The sequence below is a fragment of the Lepidochelys olivacea genome (assembly GCF_965140295.1).
Source record: "Lepidochelys olivacea isolate rLepOli2 genome assembly, chromosome: 7".
NCBI lineage: Eukaryota > Metazoa > Chordata > Testudines > Cheloniidae > Lepidochelys > Lepidochelys olivacea.
This window is the reverse complement of record NC_140417.1, coordinates 43,828,188-43,843,378: the sequence shown is the minus strand read 5'-3', so window position 1 is coordinate 43,843,378 and position 15,191 is coordinate 43,828,188. Positions and strand designations below refer to the sequence as shown.

Genomic DNA, 15,191 nt, shown 5'->3' with positions numbered 1-15,191 from the left:
AAGCAATTGTTTGGATTCTATTGACTACTAAGTGTAGGAAGTTTTTTTGATAGTATGAAGCCACTGAACCAGCCTAACATTAGATCCAAGCCTGCATGGACAGCCAAGGAAAATCATGGTGATTTTTGTGGTGCTCCCAGGCTATGTTTTGGGACTAGGACAGATTTATAAAGCTGGCTAGCCAGCCTCCCAAAGAAATGAATAACTCCCACAGGGGATCAGACCTCACAGAAATAGAACAAGCCACACCTAATGAAAACTCCTGTTTTAGCTATAAAGCCTCTTTGGAATGGTTAGTTTCTTTGGGAGGTCTGGTAGACATTTTTTTAAATTTTAGCAACTTATTAAAATCATGGACTGGATCTGTAAGACCTTTTGTGTGTTTGTGCACGCGCACATGTACACACCTCAGAATGATAACAAACACTAGAGATGATGCGCAAGCAGGGGACTCGTAGATACACACTGTAAATATGAGAGAGGCCCATTTATCCAAGAAGCTGGGCCAGCATCAGCCAAGCAAGACTTTGGCAGGGTGGATTGCTGCTGTTTCCCATGACTGTCCTGGAAGTCACCTTGCATCTCATCCAGTTTTAAATCATTTCTATTGGAGTTCTTGCCCCAAGCCTCCACCTCCCTAGCTGATAGTCATATTTTATCTTTTTTCATTTGTTTTGGGTTTCTTGTTTACCTCTCGTGCTCTTTTAAATAAAACTAGTTCACTCACTAATATCCCTATTTTGCAACTTTTAGCAGTACCAGCTGATTGGAAAAATTGAGTCCTCTGAAAAATATACCATTTTTGTCCCAGGAAACAATTCAATTGAGGAATATTACCACGCTTCCAACATTACCCAACTGGTAAGATCACTGTTTGTTTACAGTCTGACTGTGTGTGGTAGTTATCAAGTACGGGGGCCATATTATACCATCAAACTTTAGATCTGAGTCCCTAATGAGGAATTCTGCCTAAAATTGTTTTAGTGTATAGAATAGCCAGGAGAAGTCATGTTTCCATACTGCTAACCGTCACCTGCTGAGCTTGATTCTGGACTCCAGCAGCTGCAGCTGGTGAAAGGGATCTCTGGGATCAGGAAGGGTAATGACAGGGAAGAACAGCAGAAAGAAGAGGAGGCATGGGAGTGGGTAGAGTGGGGGGGAAGATGTCTGACATTAGGAAGCATGGCAGGAAGGTGTCTCTGCAAGGGGGAGTGAAAGGAAGAGGTTCTCTGGGCTTGGCAATGGAGACAGGTGAAGCAGCATATAAGGAATTTGCCAGACCATATTTAAAATGGCCACTGCTACACAGTGTTGGCCATTTTCAATATCTGGACTCCTTACTTTTAAAATTAGATTTGTATGTAGGCAGATCTAGCAAAATGTCCAAACTCATGGACAGTGCTTATGATTCAGGTAATTGTCCAATCCCTTAAAGAGACTTCCTAACACCTTTCTGGCTTTTTGAACAAACCCAGTCTTACAGGGTTGTTGGACTTAGTTCTAGAGCTGGTTATGGACATACCTAAGACTTGTGGACTTAGTTATTTCTACACTGTACTTACCTCTAGCTACCTAATATCTGTTTATGAAACAATAATAGGCTAAATGTTTTGCTTCCTGCTGGTCTTGATTTCCAGGATAATGACACTGTGCAGTACCATGTTGTACTTGGGGAGAAGCTCTCCTCTACAGACTTGAAAAATGGAGTCCATAAAAGCACAATGTTAGGATTCTCCTACTGGCTAATGTTCTATAAAAACAACAACCAGGTAAGGATGGGAGGGTTCTACTTGCTGTTCTAGGATGCCGTTGCACAATTTGTGGGGGAAGAGTCAACATGGTTTTTGTAAAGGGAAATCACGCCTCACCAATCTACTAGAATTCTTTGAGGGGGCCAAGAAGCATGTGGACAAGGTCGATCCAGTGGATATAGTGTACTCGACATTTTCAGAAAGTCTTTGACAGGGTCCCTCACCGAAGGCTCTTAAGCAAAGTAAGCTGTCATGGGGTAAGAGGGAGGGCCCTCTCGTGGATCGTTAACTGGTTAAAAGATTGGAAACAAAGGGTAGTGATAAATTACCAGTTTCCAGAATGGAGAGAGGTAACTAGTGGTGTCCCCCAGAGGTCTGTGCTGGGACCAGTACTGTTCAACATACTCATAAATTATCTGGAAAAGGGGGTAAACAGTGAGGTGGTAAAATCTGCAGATGATACAAAACTACTCAAGATAGTTAAGTCCCAGGCAGACTGCTAAGAGTTACAAAGGGATCTCACAAAACCGAATGACAGAGCAACAAAATGGCAGATGAAATTCCATGCTGATAAATGCAAAGTAATGCACATTGGAAAACATAATCCCAACTATACCTATAGAATGATGGGGTCTAAATGAGCTGTTACCACTCAAGAAAGAGATCTTGGAGTCACTGTGGATAGTTCTCTGAAAAAATCCACTCAATGTGCAGTGGCAGTGAAAAAAGCTAATAGAATGTTGGGAATCATTAGGAAAGGGATAGAGAATAAGACCCAAAATATGATAATGCCACTATATAAATCCATGGTAGGCTCACATCTTGAATACTGAAGGCAGATGTGGTTGCCCCATCTTAAAAAAGATACATTGGAATTGGAAAAGGTACAAAAAAGGGCAACAAACATGATTAGGGGTATGGAACAGCTTCCGTATGAGGAGAGATTAATAAAACTGGGACCTTTCACCTTGGAAAAGAGATGACTGAGGGGAGGTATGATAGAGGTCTATAAAACCATGACTGGTATGGAGAAAGTAAATAAGGAAGTGTTATTTACTCCCATAACCCAGGAACTAGGGGTCACCCAGTGAAATTAATAAGCATCAGGTTTAAAACAAACAAAAGGAAGTATTTCTTCATACAATGGCTATTAGCCAGGATGATCAGGGATGCAAAACCATGCTCTGAAGTGTCCCTAGCTTCTGTTTGCCAGAAGCTGGGAATTGGTGACAGGGGATGGATCAATTGATGATTACCTGTTCTGTTCATTGACACTGAAGCACCTGGAGTTGGCCACTGTCGGAAGACAGGATACTGGGCTAGATGGACCATTGGTCTGACCCAGTATGGCCATTCTTATGTTCTTAATTAAAACTTTGGCTGCACTATGATACGTAGGCTTCCATTTCTAGGTCACTGGTTCAAACGTAGTTGTGACCAAAAATTGCTCCCATCTGGAATCAATTGAGAGGCCTGTGTGAAGTGAATTATGGGGTCTATTCTGTGTCCAGTGGACTGGCTCTCAGTTCAGTACAGGTGTTCTGATCATTTAAAAAAAAATCATGGCAATTGTGCCCCATCCATACCCTCTTATTGCCCATCTCAGCAGGGAGGCCAGGGGCAGAGTGAACCATGAAGAATGAATTGTCCTATAAAGCTCGCTCCTCCTGGTTAAGGCCATGGCAGCCATCTCCATGCTGTGCATAGTCATAACAATGTACTCTTAAGTGCCATCAATTCAGCACTCTCTTTTGCAGTTTTTTGAAGAAAAACCAAAATAAATTAAAAGAAAAATAATTTCCTAACTAGCTGTAAAAAAAAAAAAAAAGGAAAAAAAACCCCATTTTGAGATCTATGGATGAAAAACAATATAGAAGAGCTAAGTATTAGTATTCTGAATAATAATCATCGTACAACATTTTCCTGTGGTGGTGTGCTTTTTTCCCCATGCTTTCTGTGAGTCATGAAATCTTCTCTTCTAAAACAGCAAGCAGGGGAGACATATCAGTCAGCTCTCCATCTTTAGAGCAGAAGCAGTCTGTTAGGATAGAATGCTTTCTAATGTAAGTAGATTAATTTGTATTATTCTGGAGGGTATTAGGTGTCCTGTACCTGTAACTACTTCAGTTAGTGAGCTTGTCAGAACTAAACTAAACCAAACATGTTTCGGGTCTGCTCAGTTTTTAGCTAGGAGATCTTCGTGGTCAACCAAGGAACTGCAGCAAGTGGTGATGATTATTCATTAGGTGTGATGCTGAGAGTCCCCAGAAGACACTTGGGGGTGCTATTGATGGCATCCCCTTTTGGATGAGATGTTAAAAAGAAGAGTTCCTCAGCACCTGTCACTGAAGCACTCATGTCACTCTTTATAAGAGTTAGTGCAGTTGACCCCAGTGTTCTGTTTGATTTGCATCCTGGGCAATTATATTCTGTCTACCTTAAAAAAAAAATCCACTGTAATTTTTACTAGAGAAGTTTGTGCATGCAGAATAGCTGAGGCGCAGCCACTCCAGTGGTGGATGAGCAAAATATACAGTTTGAAAGCAGCTGGATGCTGTAGGATGAAAGGCCTTTGTTAGTTGTATGGTGGCTCTGTTATTATCATGGTGGCATCCTAGCTTTCTGATCGTTAACCAGACTGTTTTCTTCTCTTTGCAGACATTTGTAAACAACGTCCACTTAGATGGTAAATTTTTCGAAACCAAGAATGGGATGTTGATTGGGGTTTCTGGGGTTCTACAGATTCGGAAAAATCGTTGCACTGCCAATACCACAGTGATTCAGAAGGTAATTAGCTTTACATAAAGGTAATCACAGCATCAGAGAGCTCTGATATATAGTCGTCTTAACTCAGTCACAACCTGATGGCCTGAACCAGCTAATCTCAACTATACTTCTGTACAGAGCAGCTGCTCACTATGGGCTTGACACTCACATTGTTGAGCCACCTGCAACTCCGAGGCACTGGGGAGTTGTGGGGGCTCAGCATCTCTTAGGATCGGGCCCTGTACTTTTAGATGTAGTTCAATAAACTGCCACATTCACAGACGTAATTCCATACGTTGCTATAGCTGAGAAATTACATTGCATTTCCATGGGTGTGCTAAGGAGGAGGATTTGTTTCATGTTACATTCTGGCAGTAGTGTTTGTGTTCACAGTTCCATGTTAAAAATAAGACATTGCATGAAACAAACCCATAATAGCCAGGATTTCGCTACTAGAATCATTATGTGCTCAGTTCATTGTTTTAAGCCGGTGAATTTAACGTCTTGATCCATTGTCCAATGTCCTCTCTCTATATATGATGATTTGCAGAACACTTTAAAACTAGCATTTGAGTAGGACATTTTTAAAGGGACTGTGTGTGACTTCTCCTGTTTCTTGTCCCTAGTCGAAATGTGCTAAGTGTGACAGAGGGATCAAGTGTCCTTCTGGATCGGTCCTGGCGGTAAGTCTCTGATTCGTTTCATACCCTTGCATGTGGTTTAGGGAAAGCAGCAGTTTTGTTTTCAGCGGTGTGAATTGTGGAGGTAGGTTATGGCAAGCAAGAGGCCAACCCACTATTTGCTCATTCTTCCCTTATATTTATTAAAGAAAAAAGAGAGGTGTTTCCTGTCCTCATTGTTCATGCGTAACCACAGATGGGTTGAGGGCAAATGTGGGCTGTTCCAGCTGGAGAATATGGCACCCTGAACCTTCTCATGGAGCCAATAGTCATGCTGTGCTTGAATTGAAGGATTTCTTTAGAACATGCAGTCTAGAGTGGGGAGTCTGTTGAGCATGGTCTTAATCCATCATTGTGTTCCCATCTGCCTTTTAGGGAATTAGCTGATCTTTGGGTCTCTGCCAGCTACTTTATTTAGGCTGATTGCTGAGGGGCCTTGTACCAGTGGAAGAGGGAGCTCTGGGAAATTCCCAACCCCCCATGTGAGCAGAGGGGGGGATGAGCCACATCCATAGCTCAAATCAGATGCTGCAATGATTAAACCCTGAATACATAGTGGCAGTGGAGTCAGAGAAGAGTCCAGAGCACCTCTGTGAAGGGGGAAAGGCCATTGGCCAAGTAGAGGCTGGTGGAGAGTGAGATTATTGCCTACATTGGTTGGATGGAGGAAAGTGGGAGAGAAAGGGGGAGAGGGAGGCAGAGTTTGGGGACAGAGAAAGGGGGCTGATGCACTGAAAAGAATCTATTTATCTTCAATCGCTCCGAGCAGAACAATTTCCCCATTTTTATATCCATACATCCACCCTGCAATGTCTTCCCCTCCCAGTGACTTAGTCTGAAGAAACCCAGTGCAACCATTTAAACTGTGTCCTCCACTTGTGGGGTACACATTGAGACCTTACCTGACGTCTTTGGGGAGGGGAGACGGATTCTGGTGTTGTGAGCTTTCATACACAGCGTATGCTGGGAGAGGGTTACGGTAAGAGAATGCATTTCAGTGTAACCAGCCCTGTATTCATGGCACTTGGGGATGAAATATACAGTTGTGCAGAGGGGCTGGCACAGTGCTTAGGCACTACTAAGTCTCATTTCAGACTTATTTTGAGGGCTTAAGTGGTGAATATTCCTTGTACTGGCCCTCTGAATGCAGTACATGCCCGAATTCTGGTCTATTTAACCCAGCAGAACCTTTCATTGACTTCAATGGCCATCTCACACAAGTATCAGTGAGTAGGATTTGGCCTGAGATCTCTTGTTTTTCCAATACTGTTGCTAGGGAAAACCAGTTTTTCCAGATTAAACTGTTAGTGAGGGTCACACAGATGGGTTCACTTGCCTCTCTGACTTGCCACTTTGTTTTTCAAAGACTGACAAATGTTTGAAAAATAATCAAGTTCTTCCTGCTGGTGGCAGTACTGCATTACACATTGGTGACGTGTGGCACTATTGGTTTATCTAATTCATTACATACCAAAAAGCATGCCAGGCACTTTCTCTTTTACAGGCAGATGTAATGGTTTTATGGAGAATAAAACTCTGGATTTTAGTCATCTGGAGTAACTACACATCAGGGCCTGGGATGCTGGTTTGCTCTCAGCTCTGACATTGTTGAGTTCTTATTGCCTTTCTTACAGACAGGATAAATAGTGTTGTTTTTCTGTTTCACCAGTGCATGGGCTGGCTCTGATATATGCCTGCTTTGATGGGCTGCTGGGTTATAATATTTTTTTAATTTTATCTGCAGGAAACTCCAGGAAAAGGGAAGATGCCACACTGTCCATATAAGTCTGGACTTTCAAAAGTAGTTGGTTGTTATTTCACCTGTGTTAAAGTTTCCTTAGTAAGTTCAGATTTTAAAGTACATTAACAATAATTTTCAGATTATTGTGAGAGACAAATCTTATGGCATTTTCATACAAGAAGGGGTCTGTGGGCGGGTCCTGAAAAAAACAAACTTGCAGAGATTTCGGTACATTTGGCAGAGTTTTTGTTCCACTGGGGGGGTTTGTAACAGTTTTCCAAATTTTCATGTGTTAATATTACCCCTTTGGACCTGAGAGGCTAGTCAAAGATTGGGGCCCTGTGGATGTTCCAGTTGGGAGCAGAAGTTGAAAGAGTCTAATATTTTCTTTGATGCAGTTTTGTTTATATAAAAGGCCTGTGTGTCTGAATGCAAATGGAATCAAAGAGCAGGAAACAGGTTATTTTGCTCACAGCACCAAAATAACTGTCTTCGCCTGCACTCTGACCCAAAAACCTCTTCCCAGGTTCTTTCAGGGTCAGCCACCATGCTTGGGCTCTCTTCCTCTGTCTGTTCTTGTCTCTTTTCCCTCCCCTACACACATTCCCAGAGCAATACTCAGGAAAAGCTCCCTGGTGGGTTCACACACACCTTTTGTCTTAGGTGGGATTTAAGTTTACAGTTACTTTAGCTGAAGGAGGAGTTCCCACCTACCAGTCTCAATGGGGTTTTAACTCAACCCATAACAAGATTTCACCCAGCCCATTACCATAGTTCTCTAATACATACATTTTGGCAGACTAAATTGTGTGACTAAGCTGACCAATTGAAACTGACAATACAAAAAATGAAAACAAAACAAAAAAAATCCCAATAGGTCCTTTTTTTTTTTCATTTGTTGAAAATTGAAAATTTGTAAACAGAAAAATTTGAAAGTAATTTAAATGATTTTTCAAAAATATTGTTAGAAACATCTTAGATAGAAAAATGTCAGTAATCTCTGGTCTGTGCATGTCTGTTCACTAGATGTATGTGCATGTGTCCAAATTCACACCAGCATCTGGTGCAGGCTTTTGTATAGGGCTCTGAACCATCTGGGAACGGAGGGATTGTGGGCAGTGCAAGGTGTCTGCAACCTCCCTTCCCCATGGCGGGAGGCTACTGGGACCTAGCACAGCCAGGCGGGGCTGGTCCAGGAGGGGCATGGCCACGGTAGCCAGGGGACAGAATCATAGAATATCAGGGCTGGAAGGGACCTCAGGAGGTCATCTAGTCCAACCCTCTGCTCAAAGCAGGACCAACTAAATCATCCCAGCCAGGGTTTTGTCAAGCCGGGCCTTAAAAACCTCTAAGGATGGAGATTCCAGCACCTCCCTAGGTAACCCATTCCAGTGCTTCACCATCCTCGTAGTGAAATAGTGTTTCCTAATATCCAACCTAAACCTCCCCCACTGCAACTTGAGACTGTTGCTTCTTGTTCTGTCATCTGCCACCACTGAGAACAGCTGTCCTCCATCCTCTTTGGAACCCCCCTTCAGGTAGTTGAAGGCTGCTATCAAATCCCCCCCCTCATTCTTCTCTTCTGCAGACTAAACAAGCCCAGTTCCCTCAGCCTCTCCTCATAAGTCATGTGCCCCAGCCCCCTGATCATTTTCATTCCCCTCCACTGGACTCTCTCTAATTTGTCCACATCCTTTCTGTATTGGAGGGGCCCAAAACTGGATGCAATACTCCAGATGTGGCCTCACCAGTGCCAAATAGAGGGGAATAATCACTTCCCTCAATCTGCTGGCAATGCTCCTACTAATGCAGCCCAATATGCCGTTAGCCTTCTTGGCAACAAGGGCACACTGCTGATTCATATCCAGCTTCTCATCCACTGTAATCCCCAGGACCTTTTCTGCAGAACTGCTGCTTAGCCAGTCGGTCCCCAGCCTGCAGCGGTGCATGGGATTCTTCTGTCCTAAGTGCAGGACTCTGCACTTGTCCTTGTTGAATCTCGTCAGATTTCTTTTGGCCTAATCCTCCAATTTGTCGTGGTCACTCTGGACCCTATCCCTACGCTCCAGCATATCTACCTCTCCCCACAGCTTAGTGTCATCTGCAAACTTGCTGAGGGTGCAAGCTATCCCATCATCCAGATCATTAATGAAGATGTTGAACAAAGCCAGCCCCAGGACCAATCCCTGGGGCACTCTGCTTGATACTGGCAGCCAAATAGACATCAAGCTGTTGATCACTACCCGTTGAGCCCGACGATCTAGCCACATTTCTATCCATCTTATAGTCCGTTCATCCAATCCGTACTTTTTTAATTTGCTGGCAAGAATACTGTGGGAGACCATATCAAAAGCTTTGCTAAAGTCAAGATATGTCACATCCACGGCTTTCCACAGAGTCAGTTATCTCGTCATAGAAGGCAATCAGGTTGGTCAGGCATGACTTGCCCTTTGTGAATCCATGTTGACTGTTCCTGATCACCTTCTCTCCTCCAAGTGCTTTAAAATGGTTTCCTTGAAGACCTGCTCCATGATTTTTCCAAAGACTGAGGTGAAGCTGACCAGTCTAGTTCCCTGGGTTCTCCTCCTTCCCTTTTTAAAAGATGGACACTATATTTACCTTTTTCCAATCGTGCTGTATCAATATGCTGTATCCAATATGATGATACATCATTTCACTGCTGCAGCCTTCACCAGCTGGCTTCCTATGCTGTCCTAGATGGAAGTCAACGCTGCCGTATGTGGCATAACCTCCAGGGTAATAATTTTTTTCCTACTCCCCCCCAGGCGTTCTGGTTAAACTTGAATTTATGCTGGAAATGGCCCACCTTGATTATCATACACATTGTAAGGAGAGTGGTCACTTTGGATGGGCTATTACCAGCAGGAGAGAGAGTTTGGTGGGGGGGCGGTCAGAGAGTGAGAAAACCTGGATTTGTGCTGGAAATGGCCCAACTTGATTATCATACACATTGTAAGGAGAGTGATCACTTTAGATAAGCTATTACCAGCAGGAGAGTGGGGTGGGAGGGGGTATTGTTTCATGGTCTCTGTGTATATAATGTCTTCTGCAGTTTCCACAGTATGCATCCGATGAAGTGAGCTGTAGCTCACGAAAGCTTATGCTCAAATAAATTGGTTAGTCTCTAAGGTGCCACAAGTACTCCTTTTCTTTCAGTAATGTTGTGGCCCAGTTGGTCCAAGTGTATAGCCAATATTCAGGGCCTTGTGGGGTTGTTTGTGTTAGGATGTGAAATTGATTATGTGAGTTAGGTATATTCTTTGGTGCAACCCTGTTTGTTTATAAAGAATGTTCACAAAGCCCTGTTTCCCTGAACATGGCAGAAACAAACAGCAGGCAGTTTCCTTGTTATCTCTTTCCAAGACTGCCTCTCCAGTGAGTTCTGTGCCTAAGAAGCTCTGTCTCTGCTGCCTCTCTGGGCCGTGCTCACGACTACTTCTCTCCTTTCCTGCTGGCTTTTTCTGTCTAAGGGCTTGTCTACACTGGCACTTTACAGCACTGCTACTTTCTCGCTCAGGGGGGTCAGAAAACACCTCCCTGCGTGCAGCAAGTTTCAGCGCTGTAAAGAGCCAGTGTAGACAGTGCACCAGCGACGGGAGCACGCTCCCTGTGCTGGTAGCTACGTCCCTCGTGGAAGTGGGTTTTTAGAGCGCTAGGAGAGCTCGTTCCCAGCGCTCTGCCGCGACTACACAAGCCACATTAAAGCACTGCCAGTGTGAACTAACGCTAACACGCACAATTCCCCAAACGATCCCCTAGCCCCTGCATTTGCAACCAGTTCCAGGGAAACTCCCTCAAGATGCATGGGTTGGTCCTCCTTAGGGTTAGCCATCAGGCCCAGGGTCTTGGGCAGTAGCCTGTTGTTGTTTCCATCTATACTATAGAAAAGGGTATTTAGTTACTCCTTCCTTTTAGTTTGGCACATTCATCACCCGTAACCAGATCTGTGATTGTTTATAGAGCCAAAGACCTGCTTGATGGCAGCCATTAACATCTTCTAGCATAACAATATTTTAAACTGGAAAGTGTCCATACACCAATATGCACCTTTCAATATATGTCCAGCACAGAGTGTTTTCTTCTGAGTGACGGTATAGCTTTGCTTTCGTATAAATTCCTGGTTACTTCTTCCATTCTACTCTGTTATTACTAATTCTCTCTAAAAACGTTTTTCTAACCTCCAGCAGCGCTGTGTGTTTGCTGGTCTTAAATTTGTTCTCCCTTGTTTTAATTTGTCAGCCTCATAAAATGCCAAATTCTGATCTCAGTTACAGGAATTGAAATAATTTCTTTAAGTTTATGCCATTATAACTAAATTCAGAAACTAGTACAAGCTGTTCAGTAGCACCCATCTTTTCTATAATCTGGTTTTTAAATTCCACAATTCTTACCCCCTCTTTAGAATAAATGGAATGTCTAGTTATTTTGTGTGCTTACTGTACATTTGTATTATAAGTAATATACTCACTTACATTCTTATATCAAGGGTATATTTTATTTTTATTTATATAATTCCTTTTAATATCACATTGCTAAATAGTATCTAGAGAATCTCTCTTGATTTTCTTGCCTGTAGTGCAGGGGTCGGTAACCTTTCAGAAGTGGTGTGCCGAGTCTTCATTTATTCACTCTAATTTAAGGTTTTGCATGCCAGTAATACATTTTAACGTTTTTAGAAGGTCTCTTTCTATAAGTCTATAATATATAACTAAACTATTGTTGCATGTAAAGTAAATAAGGTTTTTAAAATGTTTAAGAAGCTTCATTTAAAATTAAATTAAAATGCAGAACCCCCCCGGACCGGTGGCCAGGACCCGGACACTGTGAGTGCCACTGGACATCAGCTTGCATGCTGCCGTTGGCACGCATGCCATAGGTTGCTTACCCCTGCTGTAGTGCTTCCTGTAGACCCAAATGAAAGTTGTTGAAATGGAATTTCAGAGCATAAAAACTAAACTGATTTATTTTTGTGTCAAGGCGGGGTTAACAGATATGCTATTTTCAACTCACGACAGTCTTAAGTTAATAAACTTAGCAGCTACTGTCAATTAACATGGACATATGAGACAAGTCTAACAGTATATTTGCTGCTAGTGTGTCGTCATAATCAGCAATTATCAAATGATAAAATAAATATAGTAGCTACGTAAATACTATACGTGGGCCAAAGAGGGATGATTTCAATAATGTAGCATTTTCTATCCTTTGAGATGCCTTACTCCAGTCTATTGTGTCCTTTCTCAAAGGTCTCTGTCTGCTGTCCAGGTTACTATGGACATATGTGTGAGATGTGCCCAGGAAAGCCAGGCAGCTCGTGTTCTGGGAACGGAGTGTGCCAGGACGGCATTACTGGCAGCGGGGAGTGTCGCTGTCATGAAGGCTTCCATGGCACAGCCTGTGAGATGTGTGAAGTGGGCAGATACGGAGTGGGTTGTAAATCAGGTGAATTCACAGTTGCTATTGAAACTTGGAACTGCCATTGAACTCACACAGGGAAGAATGAGCTCCTCCATGTTTTGTAGGGCAGTTTGTGGGACACTTGCATTGCCACTGCCTGAACTGTATCTGTGTTGTGGATACAGTACTAGAGAACTTCCATTCCCAGGCCTTTTAATCTGGCTCACACAAGCACTGCTCACACAAGCACTGACGTTCCCTTAATATTTTTCTTAAAGAAACTAAAACTTCATCTCTCACATGTAGGAATGTATTGATTTACAAAGTACCAGACTTCTCTTTGCTCATTAGAGCTAGCTGGTTTGACAACGGCATGGTGTTTCTCCACAGTGTGTACTTGCAGAAATGGAATCTGTAATGATGGGTTGCACGGAGATGGGAGCTGCGAATGTTTCCAAGGTTGGGAGGGCATCACCTGTGAAAGAAGTAAGTGTCTGAGGGAGGCACATGCAGTGTAAGATTCTTTTCACACAGGCCGGGTGACTGCTGAGCATGGCTTGCTTTTGTTAGTTTGTGATACAGCTAAATATTTCAGTGACCCTGACTGGTAGTTTTGGATTGATTTTTTTCTTCCCCCCTTTGGCACCATATGATGATAGGGTTGCCCCCTTTCTAATTGCTGGAAATGGGACCCCTGACACCCTGCCCTTACTCCACCTCTTCACCCAAGGCCCCGCCCCCATCACTCGCTCTTATCCCTCTTCCCCCTGTTGCTTCGTGGACTGTCTTCACCTCCATCCCCACCCTCCAGCTGGGCTCCCTCTGCTCTGGGGCTGGGACGGGAGCTGCTGCAGCTTGACAAGGAGCCTGCCTGCTAGGAGGCAGCCCCAGCGGAGCAGGGGCTGGTGTGGGTTAGTGACCCGGCACCGCTCGCCACCGCACAGTAACCTGACTTTTGGTGTCCAGTCAGTACATCTGACTGAACACTGAGCCAATTTTGAGTTTTTTATCCTAGACAGCTGAAACGGTGGAGCTGTTAGTAGGCTGGAAAGTGAAGTGGCGTTCCTGTCTTCTCTTGCAGGAATTGGGATTGATTTGTGTAATAACACTTGCCACCTGATGGCCAAGTAAGTACAACCTTGGTGCCAAGGACATAAAACAGTGTGTTTGTGGCTGTTTTACGTGGACTTGACTTTGTTTGTGAAAACATGGAAGGTTGGTGTGGGGAACTGAACACTATATATTAATTAATATACCTGCATAATTATTTATTCCACCCTTTGAACTCATCTTGTGTTTAAAGCCCCTATTCTTTCTCTGGAGGAGTGAGTGTGTGTGTGTGTGTGTGTGTGTGTACGAACCCTTCCCAAACACAGTCTGTGGTGTGGAGACTGAAGGCAGACTGTGCCTAAGCTGAATCATGCTTAATTTGCAGGCACATTAATTTCAGATTACATCCCCCTTCTAGAAATGAGACAAGCAGGCGGGTTGAAATTAAGAACTGAAAAATGCTGGCACTCTGCTGAGCTCTGAGCAGGGTCTGGCTGGTTACTGGATGACATACACAATGTTAAAATGTGGCAATTGGTGCTAACATTAAGTAGGCTTAACAGTATTAACTAGAAGACACTTTAGGGTTGGGGAATGGGGGCGTTGTACGTATTCAGTGAGCATTTAAGTACAGGTGACAGGTGCTAGACTGAACAGGCCCAGGTAAGACAGCAGCAATGCGAGCTTCCCCCACTGGCAACCCACTGTCCTATTAAGGAGCCTCTATAGTGACCTGGAGGGGCCACCTCTAGGAGTAAAAAGGTCTCCCAGTCTCCATGCTCGGTCAGTCCTTGGCCTCTCTGCTGATATTGCTGACAGTAAGGATAAGCAGTGCCTAGTAGAGCAGTGTTTTTGAGATGGAGACTCACTGGCTTGCTAGGAACAGGGCTAAAGCCAACTCACTTCACATATGCACCAGAAAGACATCCGATAGTAATGACCTTCCATCCCTGCTGACCTGGGCCAAGTTAAAAACAGTGACTTAGAGAGAAAGGGCTCCATAGCCTATCGCCAGTCAGCTGAGCTATCCAGTCCCTTATATTTTCATTCTGTCCCTGAAGATGGAATGGAATAGGGCAACCTTCTTTAATGCAGCTCCAGCATCTACAGATGTACAGAATGGTGTTCACAGTCCCAGTGTGCTTCATGCACTAAGCATAGTGCTCTCTTCTTGATAACTGTCCCTTGCAGCTGTTACCCTGTGCATGAAGTATTTAGATCAGTTTTTGGCATTGTAAAGAAAAGCTTAACCGCTTGATTTTGTTTCTCATATTATATCCAACTCACCTCTTACCATAGTATCTAGCTGCCATAGTAGCTATAATTAGCATTCTGTAATGTTGAAGTCTATCACCAGGTATAAGATTAAGGCGAGAATGTCGTTGTTCATTCTCTTCCTTGGTCATTTCAGTTGCATTAATGGCTCTGTAGATTCCCTGCCTACTTGCTCCTGCTCTGCTGGATACACTGGGAATGGAACATACTGCTCAGGTATTTCCAACACACATGCCGTGGTTCCAAGTGCGCTCGAGTGCCAGCACAGGCTACACAAATGACCGATCGCACAAGTTTTCTTGTTTTCACAGCTGTAAGATTCTGGTTTTAGTTTGTAAAAGCGTTGCAAGGTATTGAATGCATGCTAAGACATTACCCAGCGCAGGATCACCAAAACCCTGTTGCCCCAAAGTGCAGAACCTCCTATTGACTTCTGTACGGAGGGTTTCCTGGATGGGACCCTAATGCAACCCTTCTGATGTGTCTAGACCAGAGAGGGAACTGTTCCTG

The 15,191-nt window shown here is 43.7% G+C and overlaps 1 protein-coding gene across 2 annotated transcripts in view; it reads left to right on the top strand.

Annotated features, from left to right (window-relative positions):
- The window catches only part of STAB1 (stabilin 1), a 100,952-nt gene that overhangs the window by 54,167 nt on the left and 31,594 nt on the right, over positions 1–15,191 (top strand). For both annotated transcript variants that reach the window (XM_084633222.1, XM_084633223.1), the window contains 9 exons: positions 754–861; positions 1,638–1,769; positions 4,410–4,538; positions 5,144–5,200; positions 6,942–7,037; positions 12,206–12,401; positions 12,747–12,842; positions 13,438–13,483; positions 14,818–14,897. In XM_084633222.1, coding sequence (XP_084489348.1) covers positions 754–861; positions 1,638–1,769; positions 4,410–4,538; positions 5,144–5,200; positions 6,942–7,037; positions 12,206–12,401; positions 12,747–12,842; positions 13,438–13,483; positions 14,818–14,897 — 940 coding nt within the window. The remainder of the gene's footprint in view (positions 1–753; positions 862–1,637; positions 1,770–4,409; positions 4,539–5,143; positions 5,201–6,941; positions 7,038–12,205; positions 12,402–12,746; positions 12,843–13,437; positions 13,484–14,817; positions 14,898–15,191) is intronic.